We start from the raw sequence: 21,626 nt of genomic DNA, 5'->3' as shown, positions 1-21,626 counted from the left end.
GCAGGGGTGATGTCCGCTCAGTTTTGCCATGCAGAACAGTGCTGACAGCAAGAGCATCCCACGGCTTAAATCAAGTTTATGTGATTGAACCAAATGCAAAACTTCTTTGCGAGAGCCAGCGGTTGGGTCACAGAGTGAAATTTCAGCAGGTCAGTACTGATTGCAGGATCCTGCATGCCGCTCCTTAGGAAACTACTTTCTCAACCTAAATCTATTCAGTGAGTATAGTTTATATAGTGGCTCTGGCAGTCATTTCTTCAGCGTACAGGCTGGTGGAGGAAGATTTTTCTTATAATCTCACAGCCCTGATATTTGTTCTTTCCCCAGTAAACATCCTCTCATTTCCTGAAGTGGATATTACACAATCAGGAATCACTTTTTTTTTTCTCCTTCTCTCCTGCCTCCAAAATCTTTGGAGCTGCTTTACCAGTTTTAATCCATCCTGAAAGTGTGGTACAAGCCTCAGAAATCCTGGAGTTCCTGCCTATGTAAATCAAAACTCACCTGAGGGAAAAAACCTGAATTAGTCCTTCCATCCCAAGATTTTCTCCAACAAGTGTCATGTTCCAGGCTATCAAGTGCATGTGCTTTTCCAGCTGGGTGGGATGAGGGAAAGGCTGGGATCATTAGAAGTAGGAGCAGAGTCTTTGGGAGACAGGAGCTGCAGGTCTGCTGCTCACATTACTGCTTTTCATTCTCTTATTCCTCCAGCTTTGGTGTTTGATGGGTTGAAAATTTGCAGAGGGTAACTGTGAAATAGAATTTACCTTGAGTGAGAGTCTAAGCCTTTTACAGGGCTCTATGAAATAACGTGGGCTGTATGAAATAAATAAAACTGGCTGAGACTTTTTTTCAGAGAGAACTAACTACAGAAAACTCTCTGCAAGCTAACACTAAGCCTCAGACATGCCCTTTTTTTACCCATCACCATTTTGAGATGTGTCTGCTGTGAAAGAAGAGGAATTAATGCATGAGGAAGAAGAGCAGGAAAGGTTTGCTCTGTTGTTGCTCTGTCACTGTGGATGTGGTTGCAGGTCTGCAAGATAGTTCATGTATTAACATCCCTGAGCTAGCTGAGATGTAGCAACTGACTGGACATGCACTCCAGCGGAACCCTAACCACAAAGTGCACCCAGCTTTTGGGGCACTAAAGCAAACCTGTCCTCATTTGGCATGGGAAAGATGATGACACGTAGCTGGGTATCTGTGATGAAATTCACCTGATTAGAAGTGCGTATCTGTGGTGTCAGAGTCCACATTCAAGGTCTACCTCATAGAGTTAATGGAGTCAAAGATGGAAATTATCTTTTCTAAGGTAGATGTCTGTATTTGGTCAAATGAACGCACCCTAACTCCATTGATTTATACTGATGATACTCTTTTCACTGACTCTGAATGGAGCCAATGTTCAGACAGCTCAGATATGGACATACACATCGCAGACCCCTAAAGTGAAGTGAGGCAAATCCTATCCTAGGTTTCACTTCACATAGCAACCTCCTATGACACTCTAACATGGTCCAAGAGAGAGACATTAAAGTGAGTAAATAACACAGATCTGTCTCGGGGACTGTAGAGTGGTGACCTTAGTGCAGATGAGAAGCAAGTCCCCTTAATCCAGACGCCTTCTTGTTGACAGAAAATGGCCAAGTGTACGTGCAGAAGAAGCCCACCATGTACCCACCCTGGAACAGCACTTTTGATGCCCATATCAACAACGGCAGGGTCATGCACATCATTGTCAAGGACAAGAGTGCTGAAATGGTTTCAGAGACCACAGTGGAACTCAAGGTGCTGGCGGAGAGGTGCAAAAAGAGCAACGGGAAGACGGAGATGTGGGTGAGCATCATTATCTCCTCTTGTCGGGTACGGTGGGGAGCTGCTGTGGGGTGGGAGAATGGCTTGTGTCCATGTCAGGCTGTGATGGTAACTAGCAGGGCAGTAGGAGCTGGCTGCCATCCAAGGAATAATGTTTTGAGTCTACTTGGGTATGACTTAAAGACTTCCACACATGTCAGGAAAAAAAAAAAAGTGGCACATTTACATTATCTGCTGCTGTTAAATTGAAACATGCCCTCTGTTAGCAAGGGTTCTGGTTGAGGTGAGCCATGCCCACACACTCATCTTTGATTAGGAAACGCAGTGGGGACAAATGAGTGGATAAATGTGAATTATTTTATGTGCTCTAGGGAAACAGCTTTAAAAATTTAATCTAATGTCAAGTAACTGATTTACAGCTGCCTGACATCGGAGTTAAGTTGGAGGAACTCCTTTAAAATCTCTGGAGTTGTAGTGGAGTAAATTTGAAGTAACAGTCTTCATAAGGATGCTAAGTGTAAGGTTGTGTTCCCTGGTAGTCCAAGTAAGAAAGTTCTTGATAATAGTCTTTAACATGTAGTATTCAGCAGCCATGCCATGGATAACCATCAGGTGGAAAAACATTTGGAGAGAAACTGATTTCCTGGATATTTTTTCTGGTTTATATCTCTTGCCAGTTCTCAGGCTAAGCTGCTTGGGTTAAACAGAGAGTAGAGAAGTCAAAAATGCCTTGGTCACAAGACCTAAGAGTGAGATTTAGTAGAGGTTTGCACATTTAACATGTAACTTGGAGGAACGGAGGTGCTTAGAGCTAGAATTGAGAACCAGAAGTCTCTGCTCAGCATGGCTCCATCCTCAGGCTTCAGAGCCATGAGAGGCAGAAGCCTGGTGAGGAGGAAGGGGGGTCGTAGGTGACGAGCAGCAAAGGTAACAGCCCTGAGGTCAAGTGGAGTTGGGAGACCCTGGTCCTGCTGTGTCCCAGCCTGGCAGCAGCTCCTGAGGTCTCCTCTGCACTCACTCCCCCAACACAAGTTACAGCCTGGGGAGGGTGGTCCTGGATAGCACCTCCTGCAAGGGGCGTGAGGAGAGAGAATAGCGTTTTTTTCTCACAGGACACTTTCAACAGGAAGGCAGCGAGGTAACCTTGCTCGGGCTGTGCTGGGGGTGGATGGGAAGGCACTGTTGTAGCTCTCAGGCTGAAGAAATCCTTAAATGTAGGTCCTCTTGTGCCTAAGTATGTGGATCCAGATCTACAAAGGCACCTATGGACAGAGGTTCAGTGAGTTGTGAATTGCCATGTCCAGTGGGAAGGCCCAAAAAATGTCTGAGTAAGCTGGTAGCATCACTCACATTTACTGTAATGGCAGTTAGACTTCCAGGACCAAGTGTCTAAAAGATTTCAGCATCTTTTAAGTACTTGGCTAAAGTTAGCTTTTTTTTTTTTTTTAAAGTGCTCCTGCTTCCCCCTTTGCAGGATCCACTGGGAACATGTTTTCTGTATAGGTAGTGCTGGTGTCTAAAATCCTACCTACAGCTGCTGTGGTTTAGTCACATTTATTCCTGCTACCATGCCACTCCAAATGTTTGCTAAGAGGTGATCTAACCTCTTCTTTCAGTAGCTGCTCCTGCCCTGCCTTGTTGCCCACACAGGTAGGAGCAACCCAAAAGTTAACATTCATTGGCGTTCATCAGTTCCCACTGGGAAAAGGGGATAGCTTGAGTCATCTGAAACGAACTTTGTTTCTTTGAATGGCTGTTTAATGATGGCATTGGTCTTTTTTTCTTGTTTTTCACTTAACCAGCTAGAACTGAAACCTCAAGGGCGAATGCTGATGAATGCAAGATACTTCCTGGAAATCAGTGGCAAGTGATTTTGTTTGTTAATTGATAGACGTGATTTCTGGGTATGTGGGGCAGATACGGTGGCTTCACTTCAAGCAGTTACCTGTGCTGTTACTGATTTATTCATAGGAACTATCATAAGGGTTTGGAAGGAACACTCCAGAGAAGCAATTTTTATTATATGGTGGGGGTGAAGATTTACTGTTCCTTTGTGATTTTCAAGGCAGAGTTTTGTCCATTTTACCACTAAAGTGGTAGATTTTCTCATTACATGAGTCAAGACAACAGATATAAGGAGCCAGCTCGCCCTGAAATCATCCTACTTGTATGTACATATGTAAGTGCTGTGGTGTGCATTGTAGTGCTGATGTAAAGGCTGGGGTACAATTTGTGGTTGACAGCACCTAAGTATACTTGTTAGTTAGGCTTTTAAGACCAAGAGCAATCTAAGCAAAACAGGAAAATAGCCTACAGAGTGATCCAGCTGATCAAATGCAGGTTTCTGCTGCAAGGTCAGCTGAGTCATTCCCTAGGCTCCATTGTCTGCCCCAGCTAGACCTCCAGGGAGGTGGCAGCAACTTAGTCACCCTGGTCAGGGGACACACTGTCACTTATGTGTCTCCACTGGAAATTAAATCCCACCTGCAGAGTTTGATGGCTATGTGAAATGCATTTTGCTTTGTTGAAGAAACTGGGTTGCATTCCAAATGCTCAGTCTTATTTTTCAGTCTGATGCTGAAATTCTCGCACCCTCAGGTGCGGGATGAAGCTATAAGGTGCAGTTATCTAGAAGGACCTTCCATTTACAGAAGCATAAAAGTACTGAAAGCAGCTAATAACATGTCCATACTTATATTTTCTCCATCCATTCCTATGTTTACTATAGAATAGTCTATTGTTGCCTCCTTGTATGTTATAAGACATCAGAGAGGCCAAAGCATAGAAAATGCAAGTTGTGTTTTTATTACAAATACCAAGATCAACATCATATCACACAGGGGGCCAGTTTCCACACAATACCCATGTAACTTGTGTAATGCATGAGGAAAGGAAAACAGAGTGAGATATTACATGCATATCTAGATTTGTAGACACAGGCCCATATGTAAGTGCACATGTGTAGTCAAAATTGGTTTATTTGCTGTTCCAAAAAGTTTGAATGTGAACTGTGAATAATGGCATGGACACAGCAAACAGCAAAGCAATTGTTGGCTTGGAAAAATAAGACCATCCTAGGAACATACATATGTGCTTACTCACATATACATGCACACATAAAGGACTCTGTTAAATACCTACATATATATACACACACACGTGTGTGTTTGTGTGCATATATAGATAATTAGTAACTTTTATGTAATTTCATCTTTTTTAGGGCATGGATCTTCAGTGCTATAAAAAGTCAGAATTTTATGTTTAACTGCAGAGTATCTCTCCTTGGGAAATTTCTGGTCTACATTTCAAAGGGAGCATTATGAATATTCAAGGGAGCTCAGAGTCCCAAGTTTAAAGTTTATTGTCCTTGTAGGAATGGTAGATAAAAAAATGTCGAAACAAGTCTTGTGTGGGTTTCAGAAATGGTATTTCTTAAAAATATTAATACAAATGAGTGAATCATTAGCTTCAGTCACTTAGTATTTTGGAAGCTGCATTTTCTCAAGGTGCCTGATCCGGACAGAGTACCCTAATACATCTTCTGTTCCCTTTCCCCCAGATGCAAAGGACCTGGCTGACTGTGAGAATGAAGGCTTCTTCTCCTTGCATCAGCGCAGGGGGGCCATCAAACAGGCCAAAATCCATAATGTCAAGTGTCATGAGTTCACGGCCACGTTCTTTCCACAACCCACCTTCTGCTCTGTCTGTCATGAGTTTGTATGGTAAATGAAAACAGATCTGCTTTTTCCTCCTTTTAACTCTAGGGAGCAGTTCTTCTGTAAACATGGTGCTTAGGGACACAGCTGAGTGGTGGGCTTGGCAGTGTTAGGTTTACAGTGGGACTTGATGGTCTTGAAGGTCTTTCCCCACCTAAAAGTTTCTATGGTTCTATAGATAGATAGGTGAATATCTATGCTACTGCTGTCAGTAAGGCAGCAGGATGAGACCCTTGACGTCTTACATGCCGAGTTATTGCATCACTTCAAGGAAGTGAGCCACAGTTTTGATTCCAGCTGTGAAAATTCCCTTAATTTTTTTACTTTCTTATAAATATTTTTGTTTTGGCCAAATGCACAGGCGTTTCTCATCAGCCCAGTTTGCTATTTGGCTATTGTGAAATTCACAATATGAATATGTGCTGGAAAGGCTGTGAAAACCACAGAGGACCACTCTGCAATTAGATTGAATGAAGATATTTAATTTAGAGACGCTCGATAAACACTGATAAAAAAGCAAAGCTGTTTTATTCTGTTTCTTTCATAAATGTTGCTGTCCTTTCTTCTGTCAAGGCTTTCAGACAATGCAGAATTAACCATTTCTGTATTTCAGGGGCCTGAATAAACAAGGCTATCAATGCAGACGTAAGAAACTTTTTTGATTTTGTTACTATCATTATTTACTTTCCCAAGTGGATTTTTTTGTTAACACCATGACACACTTGCTCTTTCAGAATGTAACGCTGCCATTCATAAGAAGTGCATTGATAAAGTAATAGCCAAGTGTACAGGATCGGCAATCAATAGCAGAGAAACAATGGTATGTATTATTATTCAGCTGCTTTTAAAAAAACTTGAGTGTCATCCAGATCTCTTCTGCATCGCTGTAGAACAACTTCTGATGAAGCAGAAGGTGCTACTGAACTAAAGGCTGTGTGATCTGATCTGTGCACTTTGTTTTTTGTGTTCCAAGCGGTTTCATTACCTCCTACTTGTGATTTACTCAAATGCAGCTGCTGAATAAGCGGTTGCTGAATCAGGACTGACATTTTTCTAATGTATGAAGCATGTGTGGACATTAGGTAGAGATTTACTGGAGGAAATTCTTCACTATCTGATGCTAGGCAGGACATCACACAGTTTCCAGAGCGGTGCTTTAACATCCTACTCTGTATTATCTGAGATTTCCAAGCAGTGGAAGATCTAGCATCTCCACTGTTATTTGTTTTCTTTTTCTCACAGCAGTTTATTATAAACCTTCTTTTTTGGTAGGCAAAAGTGGAACTTAAACTCTTGATAGGACTATTCCTTTTTCCTTAATGGTGTCCACAGCTCCTGTTTGCTTCCAGTCCCACCCTGGCTCCTGTTCTTCTTCAGAGATGAGATTCATCTCTTTTGTCTTCTGATATCTCCAGGGTAGATGTATCCAATTTTGTCATCACCTTTGACTCCCCATGTACTAAAAGAAAAATAGGCTCTTCCAAGGAATGATTCATGGCAACAAATGTAGGCATCCCTTTCAGGATGGGACGAATAATTTTTAGAACTACCACTGTTTTTCCATTGAGCATTAAGGGACTCTGGGTGCACAGATGAGATGCAAACAGCTCTCTGGTCAGAAAAATACAGCCCAGGGATGTAGTTTACCTGTTATCCCAGTTCCCGCTGAATTGCGGTTATTATGTCTCAAAATTTGGCTTTGTACATCGGAATGATAGTTATGCATAATTTCTTCTTGATGGTCATAGCCAAGGATCAAAAGGCAGCAAACATCCCATCTTCTGTGATAAGGGTTTTGTTTTCCATGCGGAGCTGAGGTGGGGAGGAGTGAATGACCAACACAGCTTTTTTTTTTGCAGTTCCATAAAGAACGGTTCAAGATCGACATGCCTCACCGCTTCAAAGTCTACAACTACAAGAGCCCGACTTTCTGTGAGCACTGTGGCACCCTCCTCTGGGGCCTTGCACGGCAAGGACTGAAGTGTGATGGTGAGTCCCTGATGTATGTGACACAAGCTGAGCATGGGAGTGGGCCGTTGTCTTTAAAGGGTTGCAATCCCAAAAGCCAAATCTCATTTATCGCACTTCTCTACAAGACCTGTGTGAGATGGCATCTGGGGTGGTGAAGGAGTGGTCAAGAGGACCATCCTCATTCTTAAGGAGGATGACAAGTGTCAGTATACAGAAAGGTGTGTGGTCTACGAGGCTGAAGAGTCACTTCCCAAAGAGGCAAAGAACATCTCAGTGATGCTGTTCATCTTCCAAAATCACTCACATGCTCCGTTTCCACTATCAGACAGACCCATGACACATCACTATCTTCATAGTCCTATACCAACAGGGAGATCCTGTTCTGTGATTACAGTTTATATCTGAGCTAACAGACTGTAAAGTTTTGGTAGCTTGTAGCTGCAAAGGCTGATGGATGTAGAAATACAACCTTTTGCCCAGAAGAAGATATAAAAAAACTTCATCTCTGTAAAGAACCATAAAATGACCCAAGTGCCATCTCATGAGAAATAAACAGTGCCCAGGCTTTGAGCTGGTGACTGATCTCTGCCCTTGGCCAACAGCAGCACATGTTCCTGCCCAACCTGATGTCAAACCCTTTACAGCCTAGCTATCCTTTGTTGTCCTGACAGCCCTTGTTCTCTCTTTCAGCGTGTGGCATGAACGTCCATCACAAGTGCCAGACAAAAGTAGCAAACCTTTGTGGAGTTAACCAGAAACTAATGGCTGAAGCTCTGGCAATGATAGAGAGCACCCAGCAGGTAAATACTTTAAACCTTGAGTGACCTAGAGAGAGTAGGATCAATTGTTCAATGTTTGTTTCAGTGCAAGAAACATAAGGGCATTGAGTGGAGCACTGTGGGTAGCAATTGAAAGTAAAAAATAGGAATATAAATATAGGTAGTTAAACTCATCTCAGCACTTTGAGGAGGCCAAAAGTTTTCATGGGTTCAAGAGAGTGACATTCTCCAGTGTTCATAGAAGAGAAATCTATTCAGGAATAATAGAATGATTAACTCTTAATAGAAAAGCACTGCCTTTGAATCAGGAAATCTCTGAGCTGCACATTTCCAGAGATAGGGAGAATATTCTGAGGAGGTGACTTTCCATGCCTGCACTCTTCTTATATCTTTATCTGGTGTCTGCTTGACCACCGTTGTAGACATGACGTGACCTGGATGGACTCGTGCTGTGATGTGGTGCAGCTGTAGCTACATCAGTTTTGTAACTGAGGTTGTGTAACAGGGTCCAAGGCAGCGTAAGAGAAACTTGATTTAGATCCTTCTGCTGTCACTACCTTGCTCTGCACTTGTGACTTAGCATTTTGTCCTGTGACTCTCTGATCTATTTGGAATGAAACTCCCCAGAGCAGGGACTCTCATGAAGAGACCCGAGTCTTGCTGGGAGGACCTAGATACTACTGTCATATGAACAACACTGTACGAACACAGAAAATTGAATTAAAAGAAGGAAAAATAGCTTGTCCCAAGCCCAAAACCATAAAACAATTTAGAGATCCTTGTTCAAAATCAGGATTGTTAGGATGCCTCTCAGTTCTTGAGTAACTGGAGGCACAAAATCCATAGGTACCTAGTCCACCATGTTTAGGTTACTCAGTATCCCAAGGCAACATCTTCATCCATACAGCAGGTGGTTTTCCATGTATACCTTCCTGAAGTGCTATCTACCAGGTTTAGCTCTGCATGCTCCTCACTTATGTGATAGGTAGTGCTGCCAAACCTCCAAATAAGAGTTTTTTCTGCTCTTGCTTCTCAATTTCCTACCTGCTGTGTCTCTAAAGCTCCTTGCACTGCCACCTTTTAGAGGTGAAGAGGGCAAACAACAGATACTTTCCCCAATATACTCTTCTAGTCTCCAGAAATCTAGGCTTTGGGAACTTCTTGAGCCATAGGTGGAGACTTAATGTTTAGTAGACCTCACAGGATTCATCTTTCATGCTTTTGTCTCATCACCCTTGAATCCAGACAAACTCTTACCTTCTGCAACATCCTGGTGCAAGGAGTTCTTCAGAGTAACATCCAGACACTAAACAGGGATGAGGCTACAGCAAGTTCCAAGTTTCTCTTCAAAGAAGACTGTTAGGAAGGAAGTTGTTAATTTAAATTCCCTTTGTGCAGATAGCCAAGGACTCAGACCCCTGTGCAAAACTGTGTAGAAGAACAAAGCTGGGTTAATTATCATTGATAATATACAGCTGTGGGCTGGCTTCAGGGGCAGTGGGTTGGCCAGTGCAGATAAGGTGCAGCTGTGGCTGGTTCTGGTAAGGGGTTGGGCGGCCAGTGAAGAGGGGGCAGCTGAGGAAGAAGGAGGGAGAGGAAGAAGCAAAGAGAAGAGAGAGAACACATGCCCTGGAAAAGGAGAGACTAGGAGAAGGCAGCAGAGGGACTGGTATGAAGAGTATGTTGGTATGCGATGGTAAAAGACCTTGTTGCAGCCGGCTAGTTTGGAGAGTGCTGCAACAACAAGGGATCTCTATATTGACAGCACAAAGACCTGTTAACACCCACATGCATTTAACAGAAGGCTGTAAGTTCCTCCAAGTTACCAAACCCCTAAATGCTGGGTACAAAGATGCTCTTCTCATAAGTAAAAACCTCTTCTAGGTCTTGATTTCTGTGACATTCACAGTCAAGAAGCTACAATGTCTATAATCTCAGAACATGACATTTGGCTTAGAAGTCCTTTGCTGTTTTCTGTAATCCAGGCTCGCTGTCAGCGTGACACTGAACAGATCTCCAGGGATGGACCTCTTGAAATTGGTTTCCCAGTTCCTGTGAAGGATGTAACACCACTTCAGGCATTGCCAGCATCTACAGCAGGAAAAAAAGGTAGTTTCCCCTAGTGATATGGGGCAGCAGGCTTTGTTAATTTTTTGTTTCGTGCATGGTTAGGTGGAGGTGACAAGGGTGGGGAATTCATTAGCCAGTAAATTTTTCACGCATCTATCCGGCCTAGAGCAACACATGCCCTTTCTCTTCGCCCCTGAGTTGTATCAACAGCTCTTCCCAGCCACATCACTTGGGCATGGCAGATACCCTGGATCCCATCCTGCTTCCTTCTCTATAAACCTGCACTTCCCCCATGCCATCCCAACTTCTGGTGACATGAGACACCAACTACCACTCTTCCAGTTAACCTCTAAATTCTCTTTCTGAGCCAGCAGTTGAACACACCTCATACCTCCACTGGCAATAATGTGTTTTTGCCCTTCTTGGGACTCATAGACTGTAAGATCTGAGAACTTTAAAGAGAAACCAAACTCTAAACAGGAGATTGGGAGTCCTGCTCGCCATTACCAATTCTCTTTCTGATTTCACATTTTTGGGTGGGGTTGACATCCAGTACCTTTGAAAACCATTGACAGATCCCCACTTCATTCACCCAGAAGCTGATCTAGGTGTAAGATGTTGAGGAGGGTGAATAAGAGATCAACTCATGTTTAGGAGGGTGAATGAAAAGCGTTGATTAACAGAGCTTGGACAAAGCTACTGGGGGCTGAGTGGTCTAAACCAAAAATGACAGTCTCCTGGGGAGATCCCTTGTTTGTCTGCTTTGTTCTTGAGTCACAGAACTCTGGATATTAGGAGCAAAAATGTCATCATCTTTCATTAGACTCATGTGGCCCACGTAAAAGGTCATTTCAGGACCCTTCCAGCTTCACAGTTCATGGTGCCCCTCCAAATGCTGTACTGTGACTACACTAGACCTGCAATGGCACTGACACAATGTTTTTCTGCCTGCCACAAGCTTTAAAATACATCTACCAGAAAGGGGAGGGAAAAAGAAGAGTACAAGTGAATCAATATTTTAACCTAGCGAGGACTGGGACAGTGGGTCCTCAGCTCTGACCCTAACCAAAGGTCAAGCTGAGAACTCAAACCCCACCATCATCCACAGCAATTAATACTGCCCTGTGTGGAGATAATATCCTGGAAACTGGACCTAGAGCAAAATGTCAGAAGGCACTGGTTAAAGGACTGCAGAGCATTATACGTGTACTCTGGGTTTGATACTGTGCAGCACCAGGCTACTGAGCCTCAGAGGCTGGTATTGGTACCATCTGAACTAAAGGGGACAGTGCCCTTTGGCCCCCAAGGGGAAATAAATGATGTCCCCATCTGGGCTTATTTTCTTTCTACAAGTAGAACTGGCTGTGCTGATGTGAATCAGTAAAGCCCCAGCTGGTTTCACATCTGGTTTACCTGCGGGTCTGTTTGTGTGCTGAGTAGCGTTCTTGCCGTTCAGCAATTTAGAACGGTACAGCAACGTGCACTTGGGTGCAAGGGATAAATCCAGTAAGGGACAGGATCTCTTAGAAGTTCACATACATCCAAGTGAATGGAGTATTGAAGAAACTCTGAGTAATTCTACTCCAAGACAGCTGGAAAAATTGATCAGAGCTTCACATCCAGAGCAAGGACTCAATATGAAGATGCTGTCCCATCTTTTCATCTAGCTTTGCCAAGGGTGTTGAAAAGACCTTGAATAAAATGGGACCACATCATAGCGGCAACCAGCAAGAAGGACTGAAGGACACAGGCAGCTGGAAATGAAGAGTTTGGTCATGTTTTGCTGCCATAAACCAGAAAGACAGATGAAGGACTTTGTAAAGTGGGAGCAATGCCACTGAAGAAGGGGGAGTTACACTGGAGTAAAATTTCCTCCAGAGAGAAAGCAATGTGGAAACAGAGCCGATCTACTTAGTAGATGTGATCACCAGATTTCCATTTATTTGAAATACCTTTTTAAAACTCTAAAAACAATACATGTAAGTGTTCTGGGGGTCTTCTAATTTCCAGGGGTTTATTTGAATGCTTTGATTTGTATTGCAGAGCCACAGGGCATCTCCTGGGAGACTCCAGTGGAGGGCACAGTGAAGGGGGAGTCTCTGATAGAGTCAGACTTGGGAGAACAGCCCCAGGAGCAGCAAGAGCACCAAGTGCAGCTAAAACTAACCATTGAAGATTTTGTCCTGCACAAGATGCTGGGGAAGGGCAGTTTTGGCAAGGTAAGCATTGGGGATGGAGACACACTGCAGACATCTGCATATTGCTTTTTATGGCACTAAATAGCATGGGGTTTGAAGGCCACTTAGAAAAAACATCTCCAAGTCTTCAAAGAACCCTTGCTCTGGCATGGCTGAGTCTTGAACCCAGTCTTCTCCTTGACTAAGACAAAGGTCTTCCTTGCCCTTCCCTCTGTCCCGTTAGTTGCTGTCTCATGAGTGCCCATGACAGGCTGATGGGGCATCCACAGGGAGCTGGTGGGAGAGATTTCTGTGCTGTCCTCCCTCCTGCAGCTACTCCTGCCGGCTTAGCTGAGCAAGTTTGGAGGAAGGCAGAAAAATTAGCTGAAAAGTCAAATGTGGATCACCTCTCCTCTCCAGAGCAGCAGGTCCCCAGCTGGGAATGCTAACTGCTCTTTCCCAGATCCGATCTTTACTGGAGCGTAAAGCAAATTTTGCAACAGCCAAGAATTTGTGCTTTTGAAACAAGAACCACCTGTTTTCACAGGATTCATTAATCTTGATGAATTGTAGATTGTTCCTCCTTCTTGCAGATGTCCCCTGGAAGGGGACTCGTGTTGTTCAGTGCCAGCGTAAAGCTGCATGAAGCAATATCAAAGGAATGCACCATTGTATTTTCACAGCCAATAAGGAGAATGAGCATTATTATGTATCACATTGCTTTGATCCCATGTCTTCTGAGGTGAAAATTGTGCTTTAAAGAAGGGCTGCTTTTTGCCTGCTAAGTGAGCTGGAGCAATTGCTGCAGCCAGTTCTTAAAACTGTTGAAATATGTGCTGTGTTGCCTTTCCATAATTGAAAATACTTGGCATGTCTACAGTTTGCATGGGAAACAGAACTGAGGCATCTCAGAGCTAAGCCAGAATACCCCAAAATTCACAGCCCAAACTAATCTGGACTCCAGAGCACAGATGTCATAGAAACATTTATGTTGGAAGAAAGGGACCTCTGGACATCATCTAATCCAACCTGCTGCTCAAAACAGGTCTCATCAGATGAGGTTGCTGAGGTCTTTGTCTAGTCAAGTCTTTAATACCTCCACTGAAGCAAATTACGTACCTTGCTTTAGCCCCCGCTGTTAACATGGGCTCGCCAAGCCTGTAAGTGTCTGCATCTCTCTGCAGTGCACCATGTGGGTGTGGAGAGGATGGGCTATTTCATGCCCTTCTGCAACAAACCTCACCCACAAGTTTCCTGTGTAGGTGTTGCTCCTGGTGCCCTTATTTGCTTGGAGCAAGATTCACTTCCCCATAGAGGGGACAGGGTGTGCAGATCTCAATGCCTGAGGGGTCTCTCCAGCTCTACATGGACCAGGGAGGTTGAGGGCAAGACCTGTGAGGAAGACCCCTCTGCACAAGGTCTAGCTTTGCCTACCTGCACCTTGGAAGCCACAGCACAAGTCACAAATGTACTGCGTTCCCTAGTTTCCCCAGGAGAGCAGTGCCCCGCACAAAAACGGGGGCAAAAAGGGTGCCTGCAGCATCAGCACTGTTAGCATTTCTGGTCATTAACTGCAAAGACAGAGGGAGGCTCTAGGCTCTACTGTCTGTCTAGTGCTACAAAGTGAAATGCAGCAGTAGCCAAAAGGGTAAATAAACTTTTTGTCAGGGCTAAAACATGTCAGAGCTTACTCAGTAAATAGTGTCTGGTGGAGAACTTCAAAGACCTCTTTGATGAATCTTATGTACTCATTCAGTCTGTGGAAAACAGTGTCAACAGGTTGTTAACATAAAGATCAGGACTGGCATTACCTTCCAGTGGAGACTTCTTTGCTCTGTGGTCTGTAGAAAACCCTCCTCTGCTGCCCTGTGTCTCATTTTCCCTGCCTATAGAAATAGATAGAGGTCCTGACTCCTCTGGGGTGTGTTTTGCTATTCTCAGAGAAGCCCTGCAGAAGTACAGGGGACCCAGGCTGTTTGCTCAGGCCTCCTACTAACTGGGAGGAAGAGGAGAAACTCACATCTGATATAGAACAATCTCGCTACTGGTGGACATCAGTCTGCACCTGCTGAAGTTCTGGTGCAGGGCATTTGCATGTCACACGTTGACAAAGCAATATTCTATGTTTTGTTATTTGAAGTCAGAAAACAGGAAACATAACTCATGAGCATTTGCATGAGGATGGTTTCTGTTACCAGAATCATTTGGCGCTCTGACATGCCCTGCCCACACAGGCGTGTAACCCCTACTCTTGGAATCACCAAGACCTTCTCATCCTTCCCTAGGGTTCAGCTTTATAAAGCTATTGTGGGTGTGGGGAACAAACTCAAAGTCTACAAAGTCTTAATGGAAGAACTGGGCCATAACCGTCGACTGTTTTAAGGCCTGCCCTGGTGAATTCGTCCAAGCTCAGCTCCTGTCCTCACAGGGCTATGGTGCCCGCTCTGAGAAGAGCATTGCTCTTTCTGAGCAGCTGTTTCCACCCTAGGTGTTCCTTGCTGAGCTGAAGAGCACAGACCAGTATTTTGCTGTGAAAGCCCTGAAGAAGGATGTGGTGCTGATGGATGATGACGTGGAATGTACGATGGTAGAGAAGAGGGTCCTCTCCTTAGCTTGGGAGCACCCTTTCCTGACTCATGTCTTCTGTACGTTCCAGACCAAGGTAAGACAAGGACCACTCACCTTCCTTCATGATCTGAGGATGCTTTGCTGAAATATAGGTACTTGGTGAAGTGCTTAAGTCTGCTAGATGTTAGGGAATAGCTTGGACATGAAGTGGTGCTAAGGGAAGGGATCTTCATGTTAACCACTTGGGAAGTGGCTTCAGAAATTTCACCTGCCTTCCCCACATTAACCTGTGGGGCATTTGAGGATTATGGCGTCCAAGACTGATTGAGGTGGCTATGCAGAAACTCCCTGTTAAAATCTGCATCCTGGTACCCTAGGCCGAGGATGTGCGAAGGCCATGTCAGCAGCCAGGGTGCAGATGTGCCCACAATGGTGTTGCCTGAACCTCTTGTACCACACAGCAGCATGCTGCAGCAACCAGCCTGGATCTGAGTTAACTCAAGAAACTCTGGTTATGGAGAATAAACATGTTGTCGTTCACTTTGGAAATCTCCTTTTCCCCCAGTTACTGCTAAATTGCATCAGACTCTTCCTAATTTGTGCAGGACCACTGGTGGTGAAGGCTGCAGTTCAGAGGGGTAGCACAAGCTGAAATCCTGCTTAGGACTCCAAACCAAAATTGAAGTGATGTTTAAGTAATGTATGAACCTTCATGGCCCTATGTGGCAACAAACCACCAATTCAGCTTTCCATAGCCTTTTCTGCAGCCACAACCAACCATCTTAACACTAAATCACATAAAAGGCATAGAAAAAAATTAATGGAAATAAATGTGAGAGATTGACTCATCTGTCCAACCTACTCAAACCACTCCTGAGAGATGCTTGCTGTCCCTGAGCTCAAATTCAGAGCAACACCACTCTCAAGGCTGCTTGTCCAGGGCTTTGTTAGGATGCTCCCAGCCCCTGCTCAGCCGCAGGATGCAGTGACACAGAGCACTGCACAGTGTGAGGTTGGGACCTGCTCAGCGAGAGGCTCGCTGCTCCTGCAGGGTCAGGAGGAACAAATATAACCTCTGCAGTATATCCCAGTCGCCCATGGGATGCGGCACCTGTTCAAAGGCAGATTATAACAGGGAATGGCTGGGAACTGCCATAGGTGATGTGACGTGATGTGAATGCTCAGGCATTCATGTTTAATAACCCCTTTGGGACCATCAGTGAAGACAACATGTCCTGGGAATGGATCCTATGGATCCTTGCCTGGTGAGGAAAGGAATTAATTCCCTGGAGGGGGGAGCTAGATTTTGGAGGAAAAAACAAATGACCCAACTCCAAAAGCAAAGAAAATCCAGACTTAATTAAAAAGACAAAATGTTCACAACAGTCACAGCTCTACAAGGGAGATTGTACCGCAGGGAGAGCTGCTTGTGCCGCCTGAAGCTCCAGGTGCCCAAGGGGGTGCTGACTGATGCCAGCGGCTGACTAGCATGCAGGAGCAGAACTGTGTTGTCTGTGGTCCAGCCTGGTCCAAGCCTAGTCTGGGAGCTGGAGGTCAGGTTCAGGATGGACACAGCAGCAGCAGTCTGCTGCTCTGGTTTCAGGCAGCACGTGTGTGCAAGTGCCTGCTTCCCTCATGAGGCCACAGCAAAAAGATGAGAGACCAAATGGAGTCACGCCAGGAGCCAGACAGGATTTACTGATCGTTTGTGGGGGGAGATGGGGGACGGGGACGACTGTGCTTCCAGCTGTGGCTGAGGCAAGGAAAACCTGCAGGATGGAAAAGCAATGAGTGCCTGACAAATCCTTGGGGGCCAGGCTCAAACACCCAAGTTATCTTTTCCTACACTGTCTTATGGGCAGTATCACACTACTGTCCTCTTGGCGTACAGAAAGAATCTCCCTCCATCTCATCCCAAGTCATCATTGCCACTTTAAAGTTATTTCATCTCTCCATTTTGCCCTCAAGTCCACAGACAGAGAAGCTGGAATGTGGCTGCCCGAGCCAAAGGCGCTCTGGGCTGTGATTGATTTCTAGCTTATGGTTTTCTGCTCTGACCTTTGCAAGCCAAGTGGTGATTGCTCAATGCGTGAAAGTCATTCAGAGTAGGAGAGCTGTGACAAGCCACGGACAGTCTTTCACGGCTCAAAGGACAGCATGGTTCCATTGTAATACCTTTCAGAGCAATCTTTTTAGAAGCCAGGACACTGCTGTGTAGAGTCCCTCTCTGGACTTTAATATTGAAAACTTGAATTTTCAATTGAAAAATTGATTTACTTTTTTTTTTTAAGGTTCCTCTGGATAGATAAGCAGTGTCAAACAGGAATGCATGTGTCAATGCCTGTCTGAATCCCTAACGCTTTGGCTTGCAATATTTCTGAGCCGCTTCAGGTACTGAGTCCTTCTGCAAAGGACACTAAAACCAGGAATTATTCCTACACTGAAACAAGAACCTCAGTAGTCCCCATGTCTCAGAAGGGAAAAAAAAGTCGTATAATCTGTTGACAGTTCTTTGAGCTCTGGGGTGAGTTTCTTCCCGGCCTCAACCCAGGTAATCAGTGAGTGCTCAACTATATAAAGCCTGACAGCCCTTCAGACAGGTTTTTGTAGGCACCAGGCACCTAATGCTCCTTTTTATTCCTGTGGAGGCTGAATGATCAGTTCTTTTGAAACTCAAAATACTTGTCATGTTTTGCTACATAGGAATAAATTCAAATGCATGGGTGGGTGGTTTGTGGTTTTTTTCCCAATCTGTTTTTGAACTTGACTGTTTTATTTTACTGCAGTAATCTTTGTATCCAGATATTCAGCTGACATAATTATATGGTGTGAATTTTAGCAACAAGCTCAGAGAGCTATTCTGTTGTATTAGATTTAAAGGGACACTGTTATGTTAAAGAGGAGGAAAAACATGTTTATAATTCTGTGAAATCCCAAAACTAGTTATTGCCAAAACAGTGACTAGCATCACAGTGCTTATATTTTGTTCTTCTTTTTGCATTTCACTGACCTTCTGCGATAAAAGTAGGCTTTCTCTTTTTAAAAGTCACTTCTGTTTCTAACTGTTTCTTTACTGCATTGACCAAGTTTTTATTCACACCCTTTTCCTAAATGCAAATTAAGTCTTGAGGCATTTTGGCTTGTAGCACAAAATAGCAACACAAAAGACTATTCAACCCAAAAGAGAAGTTATCTTTATTGCAATTTAGAAGTAAGTTTACAGAAACATTTCTTTACTGCTTTACTAATGTATTACATCTTTTCCAAGTCCTGGTGGTGAACCATTTTCACTTGCTCTGTTGTTTTAATATGCTTAGTACTGACTTTAACATCTCTTACATTGACAGGAAGGAGGAAAGGATTGTAAATAAGGAGTGTGATCCTAATTTGAAAATTCTTAGGCTCTGAAGTGTTTTCCATTAATAGTTTCAGGAAATTTCTCATTAAAATCTCTCCTCAGAGGAAACCACAATTTCTGCTAAATTTTCCGAGGGCAATTTCAGTTTTCTTTTATCTTTGTCTTGGTGTTAGAGGAACAGGGCTGAATTATTTGACCTGAATCAAAGTGCATGGGTTGACACATGTGCTTTTCATACCTGTTTAATGTTCAATTCCACTGCCTGGTTGTGCCACGGACCTTCTGAGCTGCCCTGGATCAGGCTCACATACCCTTCCCAGGCAATGCAGGATCCTCTCTGACCACAGCACGGCTGCAGGATGCTGATGCATTGCAGAAGTCATCCGGCAGGGTGGTGAGGTTGCGAGCCTTGACTTCCAGCATTGCTGAACCACTGGATGCACTAAACAAAATACCATGTGCTGCTCCCAATATGACGTGTCCTGTGAGGCCAGACCAGATGCCTTTCTAGCCAGCATCCTGGTTTTGGCATTGACCAGGAAGGAAGGCTAAAGAAGAGGGTACAGGGCAATGCAGTGATTTTCCCCTTGGACAAACCATCCTTTTCCCTTGTACAAACCATCCATGCCTTGGTGTTCAGCCATTTGGGAGACATATCTTCAAGCTACAAGGTTTCTAGGTCTCCATCCTCCTAGTATTTTGGTGGAGCTACCTCAGCTTGGAAACATCTGATATGTTGAACCAGCTGATGGGAAAGTTGGGGAAGAATTGGGAAGTTTAAGGAGTCTTTGAGGATTTTGTCTTTTGCAACCAGCAGGCAGGAAAACTGGCAAGGTCTCATTCAATCCTGGTCAAAATTCCAATGTGGTTCTGTAGATATAGCAGTGTCTCAGCAGAGCTTTGGGGTTTCAACAAGGTTCTGCCAGAGAAGGTGTGAGCAGCTGTAATTATAACATAAAAAATAGAGTCTTTACAAGACACTTCTACATGGTGTCAATCCATGCGGTGTGAACAGGTGGAGTGTATAGGCAAGGAAAAGAGGGGAGCAGCTCACAAGCATGTTTTTTTTAAGTAATAGATGATCAGCATATTTAACGCACACATCCTCATTGCCCTCCTGTTGTCCAGCTCTGAGGAAAATCATCCTAAAATGCATTCAGCTTTGCCTGACATTTCTAAAAGCCTGCAGTGTAGCTGCTCTTCATCCTGAAAGAAAGTTGACTTCTTAAAACAAAAACATTACTTTTTTTCCCCCTATTTTTCATCTGATAAATATTTATATTTCATACATTTGACTACTTTTTATTTAGTTTTTGGTGTGGTGATTTTTTTTTACCCCTCAATCATCAAAGAAACTTTTTTCTAGCCCTAAGAAAATTAGTTTCTTTCTGAGATCCCACCCAATACCAATAGGAAAGTCACTTTCTCTTGCAAGACAGGGCTGAGAGTGACTCAGTTTACCTCTGTGAGTGATGTATTCTGCCTGTTCTGAGCTGTGAGGAAGGGTCCTGGATCTCAGAATTCAAGTGAAAGGAGCTATTGCCAGCTGTGCCTGCACCTTTAGGTATACATATTTATTTTTATATGTGTATATAAATATATTCATATGCCTTGTACCAAGAAGATGGGCATACAAAGCTAAGCATCCCAAATGAACAGTTTAACATGCAGTCATAAATGCTGACAGTGCAAAGATTAAAACAAAAAATAAATTGTCAGATCAGGGACTGGACTGAATTATTCGACAGCTGTAAGAAATGCTGCCATCTCCAGAAGACAGGCTGATATTACACAAGAGGGAAAAAAAAAACCCTTTAAACCAGAGAACAAAATTAAACCTTACGTTGCTTTAATCTGTAACAAATTGATTTTACTCATCCCCAGATCATGCAAATAGCAATAATATTGGTGCATATATTACTTCCTATGGTCACCTACTAACAAGGAGTGGTTCAGCATTAGTTCCTCATGGGAATAGGCATGGTGAGGAGTGCGTGCATTGCTTGCTTTCCCAGTGGATGGGATGCTGTGATGCTGAGAGCCCTTTGGCTTCCATCAATCCTGTGAAATAAAATAGATCCGAAACGTGGATGAGCACCCAGACTGGGCTGAGCTGTGTTGCCTGAAAATGTGAGACAAGAATCAGATGCAGGAGTTGCATGGTGTCAAATCTTTCTCTTGGCAAGGGCCAACTTAATTCAGTGGGCATGCAGTAGGGTTAGGGCACTTAATCTGCACCAAGGAGCCTTGTGGAGTCATTTGCTAAGAGTAACTGCTCTAAACAAGGGTAAAGCCACATTGTCCTGCAGCATTAATTATTCCAATATTCATCCTCCTGGAAGCCCTGGGAAGAAGAATTTTTGCTTTTCAGTAAATGTTGTTAAATCATGTATTTGTATGTATGCAAGTGCTTTCAAATGCAAAGAAAACAAAATCTGAAAATCTTTGCAGAAAAGTGCTCTGGAGGGCTTCCAGCTGGTTTGAGGATTTTAAGAGCCTGTTATAGGATGTACCTTCAAAAGATCAATTTAAATGCTGCCTGCTTTATACTCATTGTTTCTGAAGTTGAAAGCATCTCTGATAGTGACTATTCATTCTCACAGCAGTTGCATGCAGATCAGAAGCAGGTTGGTTTAACTCCATCCCTGCCATGTCCTGGAGAGGCAGAGGGAGCAGGTGGCTCTGCAGAGAGGAGCTCAGCTCAGCACAGGCACTGAGGGCCTGATGGGGCAAAAAATTGAGTTCCTGCAGTAATCAAGTCTTTTCAGCACCTGGCAGGATTGACTCAGCTAGGGTGCTGGGTTATTTTGTGTGCAGGATGCACACCTGTGTGTATCTAACCATATATTATGCAACGTCATGTTGTATGGTTCTGTCTGCTGTAGGAGCAGTGCTTCATCCTCCCACAGAGGGGTTTGCCATGCTCCCTCTGCTGCAGTGGAGAAGGCCACTGGAAGATGATCTGGAAGTAGGGAATGGCTGATATATGGATGTCCTCAAGACAACTAGTGCCAGCTGTCCTGGGGCAGTGTCCATTGCTGTGTGTGGGAAATGCTTTTACAGTTCTCCTTGGGCTCTGTGGTTGTAAATGATGGCCCCAGGCTCTGCCATGAGACCTGTTCTGCTCTGTCGTGTGACTCTGGAACTGTGACCAGAAGTTTGGCTTGAT

General features: G+C 44.0%; 1 protein-coding gene across 3 annotated transcripts in view; it reads left to right on the top strand.

Moving 5' to 3' along the window:
• PRKCQ (protein kinase C theta) overlaps positions 1-21,626 on the top strand; it is a 65,225-nt gene that overhangs the window by 24,118 nt on the left and 19,481 nt on the right. For all 3 annotated transcript variants that reach the window (XM_014285790.3, XM_055712161.1, XM_055712162.1), the window contains exons 5-14: positions 1,640-1,839; positions 3,621-3,681; positions 5,378-5,540; positions 6,148-6,179; positions 6,269-6,354; positions 7,394-7,523; positions 8,196-8,305; positions 10,270-10,393; positions 12,398-12,573; positions 15,020-15,193. In XM_014285790.3, the coding sequence (XP_014141265.1) occupies positions 1,640-1,839; positions 3,621-3,681; positions 5,378-5,540; positions 6,148-6,179; positions 6,269-6,354; positions 7,394-7,523; positions 8,196-8,305; positions 10,270-10,393; positions 12,398-12,573; positions 15,020-15,193 (1,256 nt within the window). The remainder of the gene's footprint in view (positions 1-1,639; positions 1,840-3,620; positions 3,682-5,377; positions 5,541-6,147; positions 6,180-6,268; positions 6,355-7,393; positions 7,524-8,195; positions 8,306-10,269; positions 10,394-12,397; positions 12,574-15,019; positions 15,194-21,626) is intronic.

Source organism: Falco cherrug, chromosome 5 (genome assembly GCF_023634085.1).
Source record: "Falco cherrug isolate bFalChe1 chromosome 5, bFalChe1.pri, whole genome shotgun sequence".
Lineage (NCBI taxonomy): Eukaryota > Metazoa > Chordata > Aves > Falconiformes > Falconidae > Falco > Falco cherrug.
Note: the sequence above shows the minus strand (reverse complement) of the source record. Positions and strands in the feature narration are given on the sequence as shown.